At 48.6% G+C, this 22326-nt stretch overlaps 1 protein-coding gene across 1 annotated transcript in view; it reads left to right on the forward strand.

Annotated features, from left to right (window-relative positions):
• Nucleotides 1-22326, forward strand: part of LOC138488472 (caspase-10-like) — a 254906-nt gene that overhangs the window by 176375 nt on the left and 56205 nt on the right. Inside the window, exon 7 of the mRNA XM_069615456.1 lies at nucleotides 14365-14453. Coding sequence (XP_069471557.1) covers nucleotides 14365-14453 — 89 coding nt within the window. The remainder of the gene's footprint in view (nucleotides 1-14364; nucleotides 14454-22326) is intronic.

Consider the following 22326-nt stretch of genomic DNA (forward strand, 5'->3'; position numbering starts at 1 on the left):
ATTGCCCTTTTTGGAAGTTGATCTTTTTTTCCTTTGATGTGGAATCAATTTGTGGCCACCCATGTCCGAGGATGCACTGCCGGGGTCGGACTTTATCTCGCTAAGCTCCTCTGCCAGAGGGTTCGAGGAGATTGAGTGGTTGAGCAAGGCTGGGGACGATGTATCAAACGCCCTTGTTTCCCCGGTGTCTAAAATGTTGCCAGGAGGGGCTGGTGCCACAGCTGACCCAATTGCCGTACGTGCGTCCCCAACAGATGAGTGGATGGCCTCATCCGGCGTAGCAATAACCGGTGGATTCCCTGGAGGCCCTGCACCAACGTGGTCAAGGTTGCCCGGTATACCCGCCACAGCCGGGTGTATCAAGACCCTGATGGTCTGGGCGGCTGGAATAAAGTGGGAAATGGAAGACTGGGCCTGGGCAGATGAATTGACAGCCAGGTGAAGAGGATGGTGTACGACTTGGTCTTGCTGAGACAAATCGGAGGCAGATGCACTTTCTTGGGAGTTGGTTGGCGGTCTGGGATCCAGAATGGTGTCCGGAAGTGAACAAAGATGAGACGTGCGTGTAGCTCCACTTGCCGCTGGGCCCACCCCCAGACCCCCTGGCGGGGGACCTCCGGCCCCCGCACAGGACTGGTCACTCGCCGAGGCGGAACGAGGGCGGGCGATAGCGGGTTCTGTTGCCACAGACTGACAGTGACCCACAAGACCTCCAAGGGCTCTGCCTTTGGGCTCCTGTAAAGACTGAGAAGTCCGTGGTTCCCTAGACAGGGAACAAGGAGTTGCTGCATGCCTGCTATCTTGGGCCGCCGAGTGAGGTGCTGGTGTTTGCCCGTAGTCAATGCCTCTCCCGGACAATGTCAATTCTTTAAAAACCCCAGCATGAGGTTGGTCCAAGTTTGCTCGAGGGAGCGAGGTAGTGTTCTCTGAAGCACTCACTGGAGACAGTAGCGGGACGGAACCCGCGGCACTGCCATACCTCAACGAAGGCGCAGTCAATAAAGTTTTCTTTGTGCGGCTCCTTAGGAGACGATGATCCAGATCGTCCTCCATCGCAGGTACGGCGGGGAAAAGAGAAAAGGGGGGGGGAGGGGAGGAGGGGAGAAGCAAACAGCAGGTCAGCGGTGAGGCAGGAAAGAGCGGGGTCGGAGATAAGATAAAAGTAAAGTAAGGGAGGGGGAAAAGGGGTAGGGACGGAAGAGGGGGGAGTTGGCAGAGGTAGAAAAAAGGGTAAGGGGGTAAGGGAAAGCGAAGGTAGAGCGAGGAGAGGGAAGAAACAGAGTCAGTTGCTGGCCGCTAGGTAGATTGTGGGCCGCCGATTCACCGACACAAGCATCCGGGAGGCTCAAACCAGGCGGGTCAGAGATGAAACTGCCTGCTAATCACCGGCTTGCCAAAAGATGCCAATCGTCACAAGAAAACGCCAAAGAGCCTACCTCTTGGACCTTGAGTGCACGATTAGCACAGGATGCCTCTTAAGTCCTTGCGGGTCTTGAAGTTCTTGATGGAGCCGTCAGCCGACAGCCCTCAGCTCCCGTGGCGGACTGGGGCAGACTGGGGCAGACTGGAACTCAGCTCGGAACTCCGCGCGGCCACGAGCTTTTTAAGGACCCGTTGGTCTTGTTTTCTTTAAAGGTGTACACCACGCACACAGTAGATGTGGATCACCGCCACAGCAAAACACGTCCTCTCACAGCAGAGCTCTGGGGCAGACTGGAACTCAGCTCGGATGGTTTTTTTGTTTGAACTGCTATAAGTACTGTTAACTCGTCTGAGGGGTCCAAAATGAGAGACAGACACAAAGTTGTACTTTTCTTAACATTTGCCATTTTTATTATAAATAAAAAGGGTTGGGATGAAGTCCTATATATCCCTATCCTAACAAGAATGTCCCTAACTAGCAAACTAAAAATTAAGAAAGTCGACCTTGTGTCCAAAATGTATCTGACCCTCACACTAATATACACAACCAAAATATGTAAAGGAAAATATATCTGTTTCCAGCTCAACAGAAATATGCAGCAGTTCAAAATTATAACTCCAATAGAATACTCCTTGCGCTTCAGTTGTGCTCCCATCCCCTGGTTCAATCCAGGAAGACTTTTGAATAAGTTATGTTCCAACGATATTCTGTGGAGTTCAAAATACATGGTTTCTTTCATTCCACAAGTCTCTCAGATGGCAAGACATGTCTCTTTCGCAACAATTTCCTTTCGAGATGTCAATCAATGGTTGCTCCAAAAGAATGCAACAGTCTTTCTTATAGAATACTTTTGTCAGAATGGTAAATCAAGTCTCTCTTGTTATGCAGTAGTTCGCCACAATAATAAGTAAGTGATCTCTTTCACCCACACTCTTTATAACAACATTTTTCTCCTCTAAACAAAAACTTCTTTCCTGGTTTACTCGCTTGCCAGGAAGGCTTTCTACTTCATATAACTTGCTTCATTTCCGGTTCACTCTCCTGCTAGAAATGGTTTCACCTTTTTATAAAACAGTTCCTTTCCTGGTTTACTCGCCTGCCAGAAAAGATTTCTCACCACTTGTTTCATTCCCGGTTCACTCTCCTGCCAGGAATGGTGTCACTTTAGTTGTGGCAATATGGGTTTCAGGTTTCTCGAAACTAACAACTCGTGTATGGAGAATTATTCCCTCTTTGCCGTCTCTTTATTAATGGCACTGCGGGTTCCAGGTTTCCCCAAACTGACATCTCATGCATGGAGAACTGTACCCTTTTAGCCATGTTATTCTATTTGTCATGAGGTCAAAATGCTTTCCCAAGTAGCTGTCCACTTTGGCACATGGCCCAGCGTTCCCAATTCCATTTGGTTGACTCCACTGGGTGGATGCGTGGCTGTAATGGAGCACTGTTAGTAGACCGATTGCCCCGTTATATAGAGTCTGTTGTAGCTCTCTCGCCAGCTTCTCACACTGCTGGCAGCAGAACCTCCGCTGTTCCACCAGACCGCATCTCATTGGGACTGGCAGCCGTTGCTGTGCACTGGAGTGTCTCTCCTCCGGTTCATGGTGCCTCCAGGCGAGTGCATGTGAGAGTCTCCCTCCACCAGCAAAGCTTGTTCCAGTGGCTCTGCTTCGGAGCTCGTCTCCCACTCCATGTCTTCTGCGGCTTTTCTCCTCAGGTTGTGAACGCCTCCTCTACCCCTATTGCACTCCTTTGCACAACCAGGTGTATCAATTTTAAATCTCCTTGTCAGAATCCATGGTAGTTGAACCCACAGTGTGGTAGTCGAGTTCTTCCTATCAATGTACTCCTCTGGATACCCGAGGTAAAACCCAGAGGAGTCAATTAGTCGAAAGATGGAACACCAGACGAAAGACCAGGCTCTGCAAGGGAACAATGGCACGTTAGTTTGAAAGCCAAAATGAATATGTGTCTTGTACAAGAAACAACAAGGCATTAATCTCGGACTAAACTTAACAAGGCACTAACCTAATATTTAGACGGGTTCTCCTAGTTAGGTCTAGGATGCTTCCAAATCTCAACAGGGGTATTTCACAATGGTAACTCGAGACGGGCTCCTGATTGGTTTGTATAGCCCCACAGAGCGACCAGTGTATTGCTTCTAACACAATGGCACAAGGACGCTAGATTGAAACGAAAGTCTCTAGTCCAAGCAATATTCCGCTGGCTCGAGGATGCCTAACGACCTAAGCGCCAATGATATGCAGTCTCCAGTTCGCAGCGCTTTGTAAGAATACACTGGTGCGGTGTGGGGATGTTTCTAGACAGCCAATCCTCAGTGGACATGAGAGATGAAGCGTTGTCAGCAAGCCCAGGTGTTGGAGTAGATGTTCCACGTGGTTGGTGTGTGAGCAGATGGTGGCAAGTAACAATCCTGGTTCAAAGTGATGACTTGAATGAACAGGCAGAAAAATCTAGGGACGTTCCGGGTCTGTTAACGTGCGGGCAACAAGGAGTTAAATTCAGCAGGCAAAGGCAGTCCGGGGGCGTGCTGTGTATCTGGATGATGGTTTCTCAGCAGAGTTGCATCAGAAGAAGCAAACGGAAACCGCAGGCAGAACAGGTACGGTTCATGTAGAAAAACAAACAGTTCGGCAGGCAGAGGTAAATCCAAGTAACGGTCCGGGTCAGATAAGCAGGGCAGGAAAGCAAGACAAGGCAAAAGGTACAAGGATTCAAGAAGACAAAAGATAGCAAAGCCGTGATTTAGCAAAATCAGAAGTGACTCGCGCAACCCGGAAGTTAGAGGTTGGCATAGAAACACACTCCTCCCCTGAAAACGTCACACCCTGTAACGAGATTGTATCAGACGCTAAAGTCGCCATGGCAACCTGTGCACGATACAACGAGGGGAATGGGAACGGACAAAACGAGATGGTGCCACAAGTGGCTTCATGGATGCAGTCGTCCTCCTTTAAGTAGATAGCCCTGGAATCCGGCGACTCCATTTGTTTTCTGGCCATTGGTGTACACGTGACGGAATCCTGACACTCCTGCACAGCTGATAATCATTAGAACACCTAGTCTGCACCCTGGGCTTAAAGATGTTCCTACTCCACATTGGCTCTTCTCTCATCTTCCTCGTCCCAGTACCATAGGTATTATGGGAATTGAAGTCCATAATGTTGCCACCCTTTTTAAGGCTATAGTGTTAAAGTTGTTGGTTACGCTTAAGTTTGTCATACGCATAAGATGTTATGTGAATGTGATGTGCAGCAATGTTATGTTCAGGACTTTTACGCATAACAGAATCGTTATATTCAGGGGATGTCACAAGGATTCCAAGGGGGTAAGATTTATTCTGTTTAAGTGGTTTATCAGACAGTGCTCTATGGATTTTACCATGGGAAGGGCTTGCACAATTACAGTATGCCATTAAGTATTTGGGAATTCTAGACTCCTCCTCCTCATGAAGAGAAGAAGACTGTGTTTCTCCCAAGGGAGTCACCATTTCATCCCTACAGCCATCCCCTCCCATGTGATCCATCCTAATAATGTCACTAGCAGGGTTAGAATCAAGTAGTGGCTGCCATCACTTGGTCATGTGGGAGGAGGTTTTAGGCTGAAGAACAGTGATGATTCCGCAGGATTCATCACACTCCCCATTCATCTATTCAGTTTTGGACTATTAATTGTGCGTGATGTGTAAGAGTCAGTCTATTTGTTAATAGCGACTCCTTGTCTGACAGTCAGCTTGTTAGGCTTTTTCAATGCACACTTGATTGTTCCTGCTAAGAATCAACTTTTCGAACACATGATTATGGATAGCAGATTACACCCAGCAGGTCTGCCCGAATTCGCCATTTGCAGTCCACATTCTCCTAGGAAAAAAATAATGTGATGAGGGAACAGCCACTTTTTTAACCATTGATTTTCTATTGTAGTTTGTGGATAAATATAAAATGTTTTGGGTCAGCAGTATATGTCATGCGCATATCTCATTCATGGGTGCTCGCTCTGTGTGCGATGCTGTATGTGTGCAGTGCACACATTTTCAATGAACAGTGGTCATTTAGCCATCTCAGTTCTACATTAGGAAATAAAAAGCATTTTTTTTGTTGCTTTTTTTCCCCAAGCTTAGAAGACGCCTGGGTTTTGAGATGCATCTCGAAACTGCATGCACTGGGGTGGAACTCTACTTGAAAGCACGTGGTTATGGGTTTTAAAGTTTTAGGTTTACCGAAAACCACTTTGGAAAAAGGGACATTTCTGATGAGCAAATTTAATTTTGATAGTAAAGTTGCATTTTTCATCCAAACTGCTTTTTAGAAAAACAAATATGTGGAAACTGTGCTTTAGATTTCCTCTATTTATTTGCTCATCCCTATTTTGGTTTCCCAAAACTGCTCACAAAATCATCTTTGCATCACTATTAGCAAAATGTATGTTAATTATGAGTAACCATCAATAATGTCTGCTCCTTGCAATCTCTGCAACCTTTTGTGGTAGGCAAGTCCATGAGTGCCTGCTGCATTTCCGCTCTGCAGGATACCCCAATATTTCTCTGCAATTTTTACCAAAATTCACCAACTCGGGCAGTAGCAATTTCATATTGCCAAAATATGCTCTGGAAACTGTTTTGAAAATGTTGAAAAGTGACATCCCAAAAAAAACAAATCAGCATCTTCTCTCCTTCCCACAAATCTAAGATATTCCTGAGAAGTTGTGTTGAAACCTTCAGCCATTCTCTGGCCAGAGTTTCTCTCTACTGAAATCTTCCACATTTTACATGTTTCCAGGAACATCAATGTGCATATTTTGATGAGCAAGGAACATGGCATGGATGCGGGAAAAGCACTCAGATCTCCACTTTCTACATGCTTTTCCTTATATGTTTAATTTCCATTTGGATTTGCAACAAAGTGGGATGCTGGGTGGGAAGTTCACTCTGGGCGTTGTGGTGAGTTAGAGAAGCTCCCCTCCCTTTCGTTTAAATGGGCTGAGCCACAGGGGACTGGGTTGGGCCAGCCACGACCCAGTGTGCTTCCCAGAGGGTTGAAGGAGTGGGATTTCCTGGGCTCGCCCTCCCCTCATAGATGCAGTATTGAATAACTTGAAAGAATTCCTCTTTTCATGGAAAGGTGATCTGGGACTACAGGTCCCAGCATGCCTTAGAAGAGTCAGTTAACAGAGAGAAACACAGCCCTTGTAACTATATCCAAATCATCATAATAGAATAACACTACTAGACATGTGAACTGGGGGCAACCCTCTTGGGAATCGAAGATGAAGCACATGCAGGCACCCCTCTCCGACCAATCAACTTACCGGCCGCAGGTCATGGGAATGGTCCACAGTGAGGCCCAAAAGAACAAACTAGGGGGAACACCTATTCGCCTCCAGGAAACAGTCGACCAGGGAGGAGATGGTCAGGACGGGAAGACGTGCTGGGAGCACAAACTGAAGGCATGAGGCGGAGAAGTGAGACCGTTGAGACTGCTTGCCTGGGGAGGTCGTATGCTGAGTTAAGTGAAGGAGTTTCACTGTTGTATAGATGTAGTGAATATTGAGTATGCAGGGGGGGCATCGGAATGAGAGATCCTGCGTGGGGCACTTCTGGGGGTTCCCTAGGGATTAACTCTCAAAACAACATGGCGAGAGGGGCCAAGAGCCAGTTGAACCCACTCAGTTTGGGGGGAAAAGGGAGAGGGGCCGGGGGTAACAGACATCAGAGGGGCGAGGTCACAACAGAAAGCAGAATTGTATCAAATGGGCACCTTTGAAGCCATAAGGGGCACCATGCTATCAGCGCACAAATATGGCTGGCACTGAAAAACTGAAGATCATATCATTAAATGTCTGTTAGGGAGAATTCTCTGTAAAGGCTAATTTCCCAAACCTAGTGAGTCCCCCAGCAGCTTTGCTGGATTTTTGGGGTTTATTCTTTTCTCCTGCTAAGAGTGAGACTCTTTTCCTCCCACTCTTAGACATGATTTGAGGTGTCCCTTTGACTTTGTATGTGTTCTATGGGCTATGGGGTCCTTTTCCCCATAGGGTTTCATGTTTTTTTGATATGTGGGTTACACAGCACCCTCCGTGCCGTAACCCAGGGGTGTCGTAGCGACCCCCAAACATCCTCTATACCCTGGGACGGACTACTGTCTCCCAGGGCATGTAAAGTCACCATTGGCTTTACTAGTCTCAAATTGTGAACAGAACCAGTACAAACCATCATATTGTGGATGTACTGGTCGGGGCAATTCTATTGCCCCGGGGTCTGTTGTTCGAGGGGGCACTGTCCAGTCCCCCCCGACTGAGTTTTGGCTGGTGGCAGTGGATACTACTTTTTATATTCGACCGCAAAATATTCCTATGGGATTTTCCCATTGTTCGAGGCTACCACTTTTTAATATAGCCTCGAACATACCGCCGGTTTATTAAATTAATATAAATTCACCGGTTGGTATTTTTGGCCGAAACTTGGTTCCAAAATGGCATTTGTGTTCGCTTCTGTGACTCCAACCCAAGTCCAGCCCTTTGTTCCACTTTTTGGCGGCCTTCTCCACAGAAGCCTCCAAAAGTGGTGCCACTCTGTCTGGGTACCACAGGGGGTGTGGGAGGGGGTTTAGGCACCCTGGACTGAGTTGCCACGGCAACTCAAGTCGCACTCTTGTGTGATTGGCCCAAGTGGTGAGCCGCCCGGCTCACCACTTAGCATGTTTGAGTGACAGCTAGGCTCAATGAATGGGGTTTTTCTGCGTAAAAGCAGGGCTTTGGGGACTGGAACTTCAGAAGTCGCCACAGGACCTAAAGAATCCGAGGAGGGAGAAGCCGAGCCAACCTGCAACGACGACACCACCAGTGGAGCCCCGCTGAACCGTCTCACCACTTTTCCTGACGACAGAGGAGATCTCCAGCCCGGAGAGTCTTCTTCCTTTGACTGGTGGGGATAACCAGTTTGCCTGTCTTTTCGCCTTCCTGGACCATCTCGTGGCCGCCTTGCCCATGCCAAGCACCCCGGCAACCGGAATACCACGGTTTACCACTACCGCGAAGAAAAGGGTGGTACCTTGTAACCGGGAAACTCTGCGGCTGGTTTCTTCCCTGGCAGTGCTACGACCTTCAGCTTTCCTCCACGTCGAGACCTCCTCTTCCTCTGGGCCAAACACCGACTTGCACCCACTGCCAGGAACAACTGCCCCCGCTGGAGCGTTCTTCCCACTTTCAGGTACTGTGTCCTGCCTGGCTTCCCTTGCGACAGATCGTTCGGGGTGACAGTAAATCCTCGACTTTCTCACCTGGGTTAGCCTGGGGCCTGTTAACTAACTTTTCCTGACTTGATCTCAAGCTTTTGTGAACTATTTACAAAGACTCTTTGGGCATAACCCCACTGTGTGATCCTGGACACATTTCGCTTGCTCTCTCTAAGAGTGGGCCTGGCATTTGAACTTCCTTGCTCTCCAGTAGACTTTGCCTAACCTGCCTCACTGTGGTTCTTTGAAAAGTATTGAGATTTGTGTGCTTTCATAACTGCCTTTTTCCCTCCTTTTTTAAATGACTTATTAGAGTGCCATCTTATGTTAAGCGCTCACCTCTGTCTGAAAATAAGTGGTGTTTCTCATTAAGACTTGTCTAATAAGTAATCAGGGTTTATATATATATATAATAGTGACTGTGTGTTGAAATTACTTACCTCTTTTCGTGCTAGTGTAATTTACAAGTGTGTCTTTAAATAAATAATTATATGCTTTTACACCAAAGCTCTGGTCAGTGTTTGCTTGTGCTACTGTATCTCTGTACCTATTGTGTATACTCTATATACTGCCTAACTCATCTTGAGAGAGGTCTGACTGCTCAGCCACAGCTACCAGTTAAATCTAGGTGGTGCAGGCTGCTACCAATTGCGTTTACTGCCAACCACCTGTAGTCCTAAATCTTTTGAAGTGGTCCCTAAGGGAACTGCACAGGTTTCTGCCTAACAATGTCAATGGGCTGAATTCGCCAACCAAAAGGAAAAAGGTGGAGAGATACCGGAGAAGGGAACAACTGCACATAGTCACACTGCATGAAACCCACATTCAAACCCGGGATACACATAGAATAAAAATCTGGGGATACACAAGAATCCTTCAGGCCACGCAACCCAGTAAAAAAGGCGGCGTATTTCTGGCTCTGAAGGACGGACTGGAGATCTGACCGTTAAGAGAAAGGAAACTGATGATCAGGGGAGATATCTAGCAGTAGCATTGGAGGTGGAGGCCTACACGGTTGCGACACTATATGCATCCAACACAGGCCAAGATGCCATCATCCAAAAATCCCTCACACGCCTAGAGAAGTTCGCGAAGTCCCACATCATGCTAACGGGGGACTTTCATATGGCCTGGGACCCTACTAAAGACAGGAGTAATAATCCCCAAGGTCCACTGGTGCGACCCTCTGGCGACCTCAAGTGTAAACTCCAGGACTTGGCGTTAATAGACACATGGAGGGAACTGGAGGGGGACAGGGAGTGCTACACTTTCTATTCGCACGCACACCTGTCACACTCAAGGATTGACTATGAATGGCTCTCCAGGGCATTACTTGGTGAAGCAACCAACATCACACTAGGTGCAATAACGGTCTCAGACCATGCCCCAATAACCCTTGTTTTAAAAAGGAACCTAGGTCCACCGGACCTGTGGAGGTGGCGTTATCCGGCCCCGCTTTTTAAAGACGTAACACTAGCCCGAGAAGTTGTGGAAGAAGCAGAGGCCTTCGTTGAGAATAATAAGGCGGAGGATACAGCGCCACTGATATGGTGGGATGCTTTCAAAACAACAATTAGAGGGAGAATCATAGCGATAAAAGCAAGACGAGACAGGAAACTGAGGCTGGAAGAAGCTCAACTAGAGGCAAAACTAAAGGACATAATGGCTAAAATGGGCTTGGCTCAGACGCCAGCTATCAAAAAAAGGGAGTACAGGTCGATTCAAGGACAATTAGACCTCATTCAAACGAGGGTAGCAGAGCGCAATTTACTGCACCTGAGACAAAAATATTATATCAAAGCTAACAAATCAGACCGTCTCCTAGCCAGAATGTTGAAGGAAGAAAAGGACAAAACAATCCTAAAAATCAAAGTTAGCGGAGTAATCAAACTAGCACCAACAATAAAGACATTGAGAGTGAGTTTTTCCAGTTCTATACCAAACTATACAGCTCAAACAATCCAATACTGACACGCCAGGAAGCCTACGTAAACATAACTGAGTTGCAACAAATATCAGAAGCGGAAAAGGAATCTCTAGAATGGGAGATCACAAAAGACGAGGTTAGGGTCGCAATAAACTCCTTACCCATCCATAAAGCCCTAGGGCCAGATGGGGTTGTCGCTGAATTTTATAAAACCCACAAAGAAACCCTAATACCACATCTCACGAACCTATTTATTCACTTAGGAGCGAACAACGCCCTGCCCAAATCCATGGAAGAGGCAAAGGTGATTTTAATACCAAAAAAAGGCAAAGACCCCACTGAATGCGGGTCCTATCGACCCATCTCCTTAATTAATGTCGGGGCGAAAATTCATACAAAAATGTTAGCGTCCAGACTCGACCTGATCCTTCCCAAAATAATTCAAGCAGACAAGTCGGGCTTCATTAGAGGCAGACAGACAGGAGACAACGTCAGGAGAATAGCACACCTAATCGAGAAGACCCACAAGAGAGGAATCCCTGCTCTCCTCTTGGCAGTGGATGCCGAAAAAGCCTTTGACTGAGGTGGAGTGGGGATTCCTCTTTGCAACTATGATTAAGATGGGGTTCAGGCCTAAATTCCTGGGCCGAGTGAGGGCTAACTATCAACAGCCGCTTCTCTCACTTGCCATCAATGGACAAATCTCTGAGCCAGTAGCAGTCAGGAGAGAAACAAAGCAGGGATGCCCTTTGTGCCCCATACTATACGTTACACCTAGAACCCTTTCTAGCAGCTATAAGAGCCAACGAGGACATAGCAGGAATACCTTTTGGGGGGGCACCCACAAAGTCGCTGCCTTCGCGGACGATATTCTCTTGACGGTGGCTCAACCAGAAACCTCTGAGTGCATTAGACATAGAGCTCACCCAGTTTGGGGAGGTGGCCGGATTAAAAGTGTACACAAGCAAATCAAAGATCCTCAACCTCACGACGAAAGTTGAGCAATACCTCAAACGGACCTTCCAGTATAGATGGGTGGATCAATCTATAACGTACCTAGGCGTACAACTGGCCAAATTGGTGACAGGGCTATACCAATCAAATTACCCACCCCTTTTGGAAAAGCTTAGAACGAAAATGATCGACTGGGGCCCGCTAACAATAACATGGGTGGGGCGCATTAATGTCCTAAAAATGGTACTACTACCACAACTGCTCTACTATTTCACGGCCCTCCCTGTCCACATTCCGTCGGCCTTCTTCAGATGCCTCAACAAAAAAAAAATCACAAATCAATTCGTTTGGAGTAAAAAACAAACGAGAGTGGCCGCCAAATTGATGAGAACCCCAACTGCCCTAGGGGGAATGGGGAACCGGATTTCAGGGCCGACAATACGGCCGCCCAGGTGAGGATCATTAGGGACTGGCAAAAGGACGATCGGGGGGAAAATATGGAGACCTATGGACAGGGCTGTTGCAGGGGGAGAACTGGAGGGAATTCTGTGGAAATCCAGGGCAGACAGACCAGCACAGATGTATAGTAGCTCAATCTTATCAACAGAGGGAGACACCTGGGATTACGCGGTGAAAAGGGCTCACATTACCACCTATCCGTCACCATACACACCCCTATTTGACAACCCGCAATTCACCCCAGGATATAAGACTCCTACGTTTGAGGTCTGGAAACAAGGGGGATGTCAGAGTTAGAGACATGTTTAAAGGAGACCAGGTTAAACACTTTGATCAGTGCAAGTCTGACTTCGGCTTGGGGGAAAAGGAAAGGTACAGCTATGTTCAACTGAGGCACTGGCTATTATACCCTTCCAGGACAGAAGCGGGGAGCTGTCAACTGACCCCATTCGTGAAGTACCTAAACACAGACCCCGGGGACAGGGGAATGGTTACATCTATATACAAACACATAAAAGAGGAGAGGCCCCTCCGACTAGAGCATACATGGAAAAATGGGAGGTTGCCACGGGATGCACAATAGAGGGAACAGAGTGGACAAAACTAATTTCCCTAAATTATCGAGATACCTCCAAGTCAGAGAGATTTGGCTGAAGCTAATGCTTCAGTGGCACCTCACTCCGGTCAGGTTACACAGGATCTACCCAGGGTCCTCACACCTTTGCTGGAGGGAATGTGGAGGGGTGGGTACTTGGAGTCACATATTGTGGGAATGTCCAAAAATAGACCACTTTTGGAGAAATATACAGGAAGCAATTGAGCAGGTCATACGGGTCAAGAGTGGAGGAAACAGAAGTCTAGCAATGATAGGACTCAACAGGGTCCTAGAGGGCATCACTACAAAGCCAGGCCGCAAACTCTACGTCATCATGATGATGGCAGCAGCTTTGGTTCTGGCGCGTAAGTGGAAGACAAGAGACCCCCCACAGGACCATGAATGTGTAGCGAAAATCTGGTCCTTTGTTGCTATGGAATGGCTGACCTACTTGATACAAGGGGAGCACAATAGATTCAGCAGACTGGTCAGACTGGTCAAGCTTACTGAGATATTTAATGGACAGAGCTCGCAGAGCATGGTGTCTGAGGTCAATGAGTCTCCTAGGAATAACGGACCCACCGGGGGAAGGTGACACATGAAAGACTTACACGGAGGGACCAACACAAAGAGAGGCCCAGAAGCGACTATCATCTCCAAAGTAGAGCCTGTGCGAGAAACCGTGCAGCGCAGAGACTGTACCCGGATCAGGGGGATTGGAGGAGGGGGGGAAGCTTGAGGGAGGGGGGAAACCCTCATGTTGGAAATTGTTACAGTTTAAAAATGAAAATAAAAACGTATTGGAAAAAAAAAAAGAACTGCAGATTCTCGTTTCAACCCTGTTCCACGCTCCCTATATCCCCCCCACAGGAAACGTTAATTAGAGCCCAGTTGATTTATTTTATTCAATGTAACTATATGATCTTTTATTTTTTTACAATTATTTTTTGTTTAGCAGTCTATGCAAACAATTACTTTTTGGTGGGAAAAGATTGTAAATATTTTTTTCATCCTTAATGTTTTAAGGAATTGTTCTAAGAACAATGGATTGCCTTTTAATATTCTTAATTCAGATGTTTTATGGATTGGATGTAAGAAAAATTGATTGTTTTTATTATGTTGCTGTACGGTTTCGGTTTAACTGAAATAAAGCTTTATACTACTAATAATTTTAAAATGCAATATGATGAAATGTGGGTGCATGTTACAAAATGGCTCCAGATCCAGAGATCATGTGATTTGGCTTCAATCCCAGTGACCTAGGGCCAAACACCTAGTTTCCATCTATGCTCTGTGCTATCATCCGCGAGATCAGCCATTGAAGCATGACTTGTGCTGCTTTACTGCAGCACAACTTTCCTTCATTCTCATCCCTTCTCCCACCTAAATTGATCACCTTTTATTCTTTTAAGTCTTTATGTTAATTAAAACATGGTTAGGGCTAATAAACTAGATGGCTGGCTTAAAGCTTGAGAATTTCCATTTATAAACAGTGTGGGACAGCAATAGCCTGATAAGCAAAGGACATCGCAAGGAATGTACTCTTAGAACCAGAAGTCACTGTATGAGGCTGGAGTGGCAGGGAGGTGTAGGAGAGCAGCAGAAAATATTGCTACTTGAAAAGGTGGGCACTTGGGACAGTCTTCTTCCAGCTAACGTTGTGGAAACAAAAAGCAGGGAATAATTAAAATAAAATAAATACCTGCACTGGTTGCAACAGCAGAAAATGATACTGATACACTGCTTTTTTCAGATGACAAAGCTGAACGTGTGTCCCAATCTCTGTCCCAGCTCCACTTGAGACCTGCTCCAGAGACCTGCTGTTTGGATGGAAATGTTGAGGTTAGTTGGTTCTATGTGATTATTTCGAAAACTGTTTCAGAGAATGCTTTTTTAATGAAACATTTATAATGAAAAAAACATTGAGTTTCTATTTTGTTTATTTGGGGGTAGGGGGGGGGAGTCCTTCAACCAATTGTATTCTCTAAGTACTGTGTGCCTCACTACAGGCTTTACCCCTCCTAGACTAAGCATGGCTGCTCAGCCATTGCTACCAAACCTTTGGGTAGTTCAGGCTAAACCTAAGGGGTACAACCCTGTCACCTAGGGGTACAACCCTGTCACCTAAGGTGGGCTTTTCCAAGTTCTGTCACAGACAGTAGTATCTTGTGTAAAACTCCTTAACAGCTACTCTGTCAGGACTTCATAACTTGCCAGCATAAGAGACAATCAATGCCTCCGAAAAGTTCAATTTAGTTGTCCCAGACCTTCCACTAGATGATCTGTTTTCATTAGACTACTTAGTCGAATAGCATTTTGCCATGGACGGGGTCTTTCATCTCCTTCCACTTTCAGATAAGTGGCTGGTAGATGTTAGGGCCTTTATGAGGTCCTTCATTTTCACCCCACCCTCTTAGGAAAGTATCGCCTTCTCATCTGTCTATGAAGTAGAGAGACTGTAGGCCTTCTCTCCAAGCACAGGACCAGGTCTCACTTGATTACCACATGCTAGAGGGGCTTCCTATTTCCACTTAGTAACCAGTAGACAGCCAGATCATGAGGCTGGAAAGTTTTGTTCATAACCAATGCTCCCCCTTTTATGCCTTTTCCACAGGAGAACCTCCAATGCATGTCGATGCCATGCTATCAACAAAAATTTTGGAACTTCCAACGCCCACCTCCTATGTCCGATACGCTGCATATGGGAATTTATATATAATCTATAACTTCAGATGCTGTAAGAGGTTACTTTATTGACCTCATCACAGAGCTCCATCTTTCTCCTTCTTCAGCACAAGTTGCCTTGTCCGTTCCAGTTTTGATACTGATCATGGTGGGGCTAAAACACCTGCTGCTTCCCCTGGCTGGATATATTGCCTATGCCACAACCCTTCATTTTTCTAGCCCCATCTTGTCAACACTTGTGTGGGGGATCTGCTTCTTCAAAGGCATGCGTCTTCCACTCCAAGGCATGGTTTGTCTATCTTCTCCTACCATCAAGGTTCTGGACAAGTTTTGCTATCCTTCCTTGGCATCTGAAAGGGCTGGGATTCACCTTCAAATCATTGTGTCCATTGTGGCCACAGAGATATGTGATCTTAAACTAATGGCCTGCAAGACTGTTTTGTGTTTTAAGCAAGTTGCATGCCCTTTCCTCTTATGGACCCCATGTAGTATTTCTGAAGGGCATCCATTCTTTCTTCAGAACTAATATTTAACAGTTCAGCCATCTTTCTTTACAAATCCTGTATCAGAGGTGGAAGGAACCTTGCATCATCTGGTTGTGCAGAGGACATTTTACTTCTACCTATGCCACATTAAGTATGGTGGAAACATATTTGCTTTTCTCCCAGCAAGCACATACCTAAGGGCTCAATTGTCTATGGGGCTGGGGGTTGGTGTCCCATATCTTGGAAGGCAATATTCATTCTCTTGCCGAAGGGATCCACACTTAACCTGTGAGGATCAGTACAACATCTGTATCTTTCCTGGGCCATGTCCCTTTGGGTGACACATGTAGGTCAGCCACATAGGCCTCTCCTCAGGTGTTGTTATGCACTGGTACAACAATGTTCACTCGAGTCAAAGGCTCTGTTTCGTCAGGCTTGTCTGAAAAATATATTTGGTTACAATGGACATACAAGTAGACTTCTTTCGTCCTAACAAACGTCTCATGCTTTATAATCCCCCTTCTGTCTGTATGAAGGATGATTGAATGTACAAGAAAATATAAGTTACTTATCATAGCAAATCTTGTATTTTCAGTTCTAAGTCTACGTAACTCTAGAGGAAATCACCCAATCTACACTTATTTGTCGCTGCCTTACATCATGGCCAAAGAAAAAAGGATTACAGTGTTCAGAGCCAGTGTATGGGGATGGAGACAAGTGTTCTTGTCTTGCATATGTACGTCTGACTCGAGGTTTTAAAATGTTTTTTGTTTGGTGTGGGGGTATGCTGTGAATACTATGTTCTGATATTGTCTCCTGCTGTGAGTAAGTAATAATCAGGTGTGGCTCGTCCATAATAAGGGGCTCGGGGGGAAGGGGTGTCGACCCACGGGGTCTTGGCCCCCTCCCACCCATTATGGAGGAGCCAGCCCAGTAAAATACGAGCACTCCCTCAGCTGTTTTTTTTCAACTGAGGGAGTGCTCTTAACTGTGAAAGGGAAACTGTTTCCCTTTCACAGTTACATTTCCCCAGCCGCGCAAGCTGAATGAGCCATGCAAGGCTGGGGACATTTGCTTTCTCAGCCTTGCATGGCTCATTGGAAATGCTGTCTGGGGAACTGCACGTCTGTATGTGCAAGGGTGCGCTCCTGCACCTCCTCGCACATACAGACAAAGCAAGCTGGAGTGGGGCGTCTCTGGACTCATGCTTGCACGAATGTGCAGGAACCAGGAAACTTCCTGAATACTGTTTGTTGGGGGTCTATCATTGGCCCCCATGCGTGCCCGTGAGCCCCCAACCCGACAGAGCACACACACACACGTCTGTCGGCTTCGGGCTCCTCGGTCACTCTGCTGGCTTCCGGGAACGCCCCGTTTATTAAAGCTACACGCGGCGACGTGCAACGTCACGCTGCCGCGTGCGCGCAGCCCTTGCGGGCCAACGCCACACTCCTTTTTCAGGAGGAAACACAATTGCAACATTAGTTAAACACGACACATCACACAACAAAACAAACTGCCTGTCCTGAGCCCATGCCCCTTTAATGTCAGCCACCCGGGTCCCATCACTCCGGATGACCCTCCAACTGTCCCAACACATACTCGCTGAGGTAAGCGGGTTTCCCTCGCCCAGCCCTCTGGGGGTACCTCCCGCTCACCTCCGGCACCGGCAGTCCATCAGCAGCAGCCCCTCGACTCGGAGAGGCCAGGGCACCCAGAGGGGGCCCATCATCCTCAGGTATCTCAGCGACACCCGGGTCCAGAGGGGGCTCCGTTCTTGAGTCCCCCAACTTCTTGAAGAAGCGGACGTTTCGGGTGACAGCCGATCGCCCATCTGAGGCCGTCACCATCGACCCCTTCACGGCGACCACATCCAGGGGCTCTGGTTCGTAAGGGAGGGACAGCTTCCCGTGTGGATGTCGGTTCCGGATGAGCACCTCATCCCTGGGTTCCAGCCGCTGGGGACGAAGACCCCGGCGCACGTTCTCTTGGCTGATCCTGGTCAGTCGGTCGGCCTCAACCTGCTGGTCGTTGATCACACCGGGTTCTTTCTCCTGTACCTCTGGCAGTAGCCCCCGGGGGCATCGCCGGAATAAAGCCTCTGCCGGGGCAACACCAGTGGATGCATGTGGAGTGGTGCGATACACTCTCAGAAATTGATACAAGGCCCGTTGGAGAGGCTGACCTTGTCCCTGCGCAATCCGAAATGTCTTGTTCAGCGTTCGCATCAGCCGTTCTGCATCACCGTTGGCTCGGGGCCACAATGGGGATATCTTCCGATGTTTGACTCCACAGCTGGCTAGAAATTCTGAGAACCGCTCGCTTTGGAACGGCGACCCGTTGTCCGAGCATAGCATCAGGGGAAAACCATGGGTTGCAAATATCTTTTCCACGGCGTCTACCACATGCTCGAATGCCACCGACACCACAAACTCCACCTCAGGGTACCGGGAGTACTCATCAACTATGGCCAGAAAGTGGGTGCCCACGGACGTGGACCCAAAGTCCGCATGAACGACCTCCTAGGGCCTGGTCCCCCGAGGCATGGCTTCGATGGCCGGTTCTCTCGGCACCGGGGAGGCTGCCTAACACCATACGCACGCTGCCACAAAGTCATCAACCCTTTTCTCCAGCTCCGGGAACCAGACCTTCATCCGCAGCCGAGGACACCCCGAAGCTTAACCTCTTGTATCTGTAGAGTACCCTGTGGGTGGTGAATGTTGTTATATACCGGGACTCCGGATGGAGGACAACTTGATGATACCCTGCTCGGAGGTCGAGCTTGGAGAAGAATCTGGCCCCTTGTACCTCAGCGATTATGTCATCAATGGTCGGAGTCAGGTGTCGCTCCCTTTTGATGGCCTTGTTGGGCAGCCTCATGTCCACACATATACGAACTGAGTCTGGCTGTTTTGGTTTTCTGGCCACGACAATGGGGGACACCCATGGTGTTGGGCCTTCCACCTTCTCGATGATGTCCAAGGCCACCAGGTTATCCAGCTCCTTGTCGACCTGCTCCCTCAGATGAAAGGGAACTCTCCGGTGTTTCAGGGCAGTGGGTTGTACTGAATTGTCAATGTGCAGCCTGACTGGATCACCGGTCATTCTCCCAATGCTGTTGAATAGGGCCGCGTACTTGTCAAGTAGATCGTTAATGTCCTCCAGGTACACTGAGTACGCAAAACTGACTATCCCGAGTGCCTCAGCAGCCGCACAGCTCAGCAGGGTGTTGTTGCGTTTAAGGGGTCACGTAGAACCAAGCCCTGATCATCGAGCCTTCATGTTCCACCTTCGCTACGAACACCCCGTCCAGCGGTATAGGCTCAAGTCCACCAAAGGCGAATATGCGAGCTCTTGGCCCAGCCAGATTCGGTGGCGGGTCAAGAGCGTCATAATGTCCCCTCGTCATTACATTAACAGATGCCCCTGTGTCCACCAACACGGGAACAGGCGAGCGGTTCACCTCCACCACGCACCTTGGCTGCCTCCTGCTTTTGCCTTTCAGGACCCCCATGCTTGAGACGAAAAAGAGGTTTTCCTCCTTCTTCTTCAGCCACCTCCATCTGGGTCTCCTCTTCCGCTTGATCTACCTGGGCCACGTTGGACGGCCCGTTTTGGCGCGGAGTCCAGATCCGGGCAGGGCCTCTCGGTACCATGACAGGTAGAGCCGACTTGCACACTCTTGAGAAGTGATCAGGCAGTCCGCATCGGCCGCATCGCATCGGTTCTTCCTGCGGCTGGGCACTCTGTTGGGTGGGGGAGGTCATAGCCACACTTTTGACATGACTCCCCTGATCTTCCAGCTCTGTCTCGGGGACCTCCACCAGGCCTTCTTATTCCTCGACCGCCCCGCCAAACAGCGCACACCTCTTCGGCCTTGATCGAGCGTGACCCGCCTCCATTTTGTTTGCCCGTGCCTCAGCCACTTCGTGACATCGACCCAGTTCCAGTATGCGGGGGAGAGTGATTCCCGGCTCTCTGAGGACCTGTCTCCTCAGTTTGCCAGAGGAGCATGCTTGGATCAGCATTGTTCGTATCATATCATCCGCATCTCCCCACGCACACCCTTGGGAAAGGCGGCGCAGGCGGCCGTAAAAAGTGTCCAGGGTCTCATCATCCTTTTGTTTGGCCGACAGCATGACAAACCTCTCGAAGTCCACGTTGGCGAGGGGAAGGAAATGTGCAAGGAGAGGTGCTTTGGCCTCACCATACGTCTGGTCAAACGGTGCCAGCGACTCGAAGATCTCCTGAACCGCTGCTCCCGCCGAGTACAGCATGGTGGCTACCATGCTGTCGTCGTCCGTCACCCAAGCAGCCCTAAAGTACATGTCCAAGCGGGCCACCCACCTCCTCCATCGGGGCCCCAGGCTGGACGGGGGGCCCGTTGGATCAAATTCTGGTATCGGTTGTAGGGCCGCCTGGGCTCTCGCTTGAGCCATGATGGGAGCCCCTTGTGGAGCGGCTGGCTGCGCCCCTAGTAGTGCCTGGGGTGCAGGCGCCTGACCTTCGTCCTGAGAGTCTTCCACAGGGTCCGCAGCGTCACCGTCCTGGTTGCTGTCTTACATGGGATTGAGCGCACAGGCACCCCCACTTCAAGTCCTGGGGCCGCAACTCAGATTCCCACCATCACCATGCAGGTGGATTCACCCCCACACCAGGCACAGCAATGGTCCAACTTGGAGAACGGAGACGACGGTGAGGTGTGTCCCCTTCACTGAGCACCACTAAAGAGTCTTGCACACAAAGAAGCACCAACTGCCACCACCTTGTGATGATGAAGAGGATCAAGAGAATGTGAAGCACCAACTGCCACTACCTTGTGATGATGAAGAGGATCAAGAGAATGTGTCCTGATGATGAAGGGGCGAGGAAGTGCCTTGTCGCCACCCTGCAGCAATGCACCGCAAAGTAGAGGTCCCAAAAATTAAGCTATGTGGGTGGACTGGACTAAGCAGGCCCTGCCATAGAAGTCCTTGTCCTAGCTTGCACTCGACGTAACAGTCCCAAAATATGAGTAAAACACACAAATTAGGTATGGGCGTGCAGGTTATGCAGCTGCTACCATGAAATCCAAAAATTAGACCCGGATCACCTTCTCGTTCCGAACCGGAGCCCTGAGAAGTTCCGCGGCCTTGTGTCCAAAATGGCCGCCAGCCGTGTGTGCGGTCCGCAGCCACGGCGTGAAACGAAACGTCCGTGAACGTTCCGTTATTAAGAAAAATTCCGGACGCCTTTCACCACTGGGCCCGGGCTTCCGTCACCACTCGTCGCCACTGTTGGGGCTCTATCATTGGCCCCCATGCGTGCCCGTGAGCCCCCAACCCGACAGAGCACACACACACACACACACACGTCTGTCGGCTTCGGGCTCCCCGGTCGCTCTGCTGGCTTCCGGGAACGCCCCGTTTATTAAAGCTGCACGCGGCGACGTGCAACATCACGCCGCCGCGTGCGCAGCCCTTGCGGGCCAACGCCACACTGTTCATGCTTGCAGGGGGCTGTAGCACTGGAACCTCTAGCCCCGCAGCAGGAGGTACGCTTATTTATGTAATTTTTTCAAAATGTTAATTATGTATATGCATGCATGCTTGTGTTAGATGAATGTACGATGATGGATGCTGGTGTGAATGAGACAGTGCTCTCTGTGTGTATGTTTTGTAAATGTGTGTGTTTGTATGTTCGTTTATTTAGTATTTAAATATGTGTATGGATGCGTGTATCCTTGTGTTATGAGAGTGCATGATGGGTGCTCGTGTGTGTGAATGAAAGAGTGCTTTCAGTGTGTATGTTGTGTAAATGTGTGCGTTTGTATGTTTATTATTTAAATATGTGTATGGATGCATGTATGCTTGTATATTGAGTGAGTGCACGATGGATGTTTGTGTGAATGAATGCATGCTTGCTGTGTGTATGTTGTGTAAATGTGTGTGCTTGTATGTTTACTTATTATTTAAAATATGTCTATGGATGCATGTATGCTGGTGTTGTGAGTGAGTGCATGATGTGTGCTCATGACTGTGAATGAGACAGCGAGTGCTTGCTGTGTGTATGTTTTGCAAGTGTGTGCGCGCATGTCCGTGTGTGTTTGTGCTGGTCCAAGTTGATTTTGGCGAGTGGGGGTAGGAGGCTTGTACAACAAAGGCATTTTAAAAATGCCTTTGTTGCACAACCCCCCCCCCCCACCGGCCAAAATCAGATCTCCGTTTGAGGACAGCCCAGAGGACAGGGATGGTATTTTTTTTACTGGACATCTATGATAGATGTCCAGTAAAAAATACCATACATGTGCCCGCCCGGACCCTCAGCACCTTTGGGGCGGGGGAGGGGGTGTGCGCGTGTGTGTGTGGCGCTGTGAGGCCCAGGGAACAGGAATGGTATATGATAGACCATCCCCGCCCCCTGGTCCCCCTGTGCCTGGCATACACACAACTACATTGATTGCGTGCATGTGTGAGGAGCTCGGGACCCAGGGGACAGGTGTGTCATTTTTTTTTTTTACTGGGCATCGGCATCTATGATAGATGGTTACTAAAAATAACATGCCT

Source organism: Ambystoma mexicanum, chromosome 9, assembly GCF_040938575.1.
Source record: "Ambystoma mexicanum isolate Mex_15411 chromosome 9, UKY_AmexF1_1, whole genome shotgun sequence".
NCBI classification, from domain to species: domain Eukaryota; kingdom Metazoa; phylum Chordata; class Amphibia; order Caudata; family Ambystomatidae; genus Ambystoma; species Ambystoma mexicanum.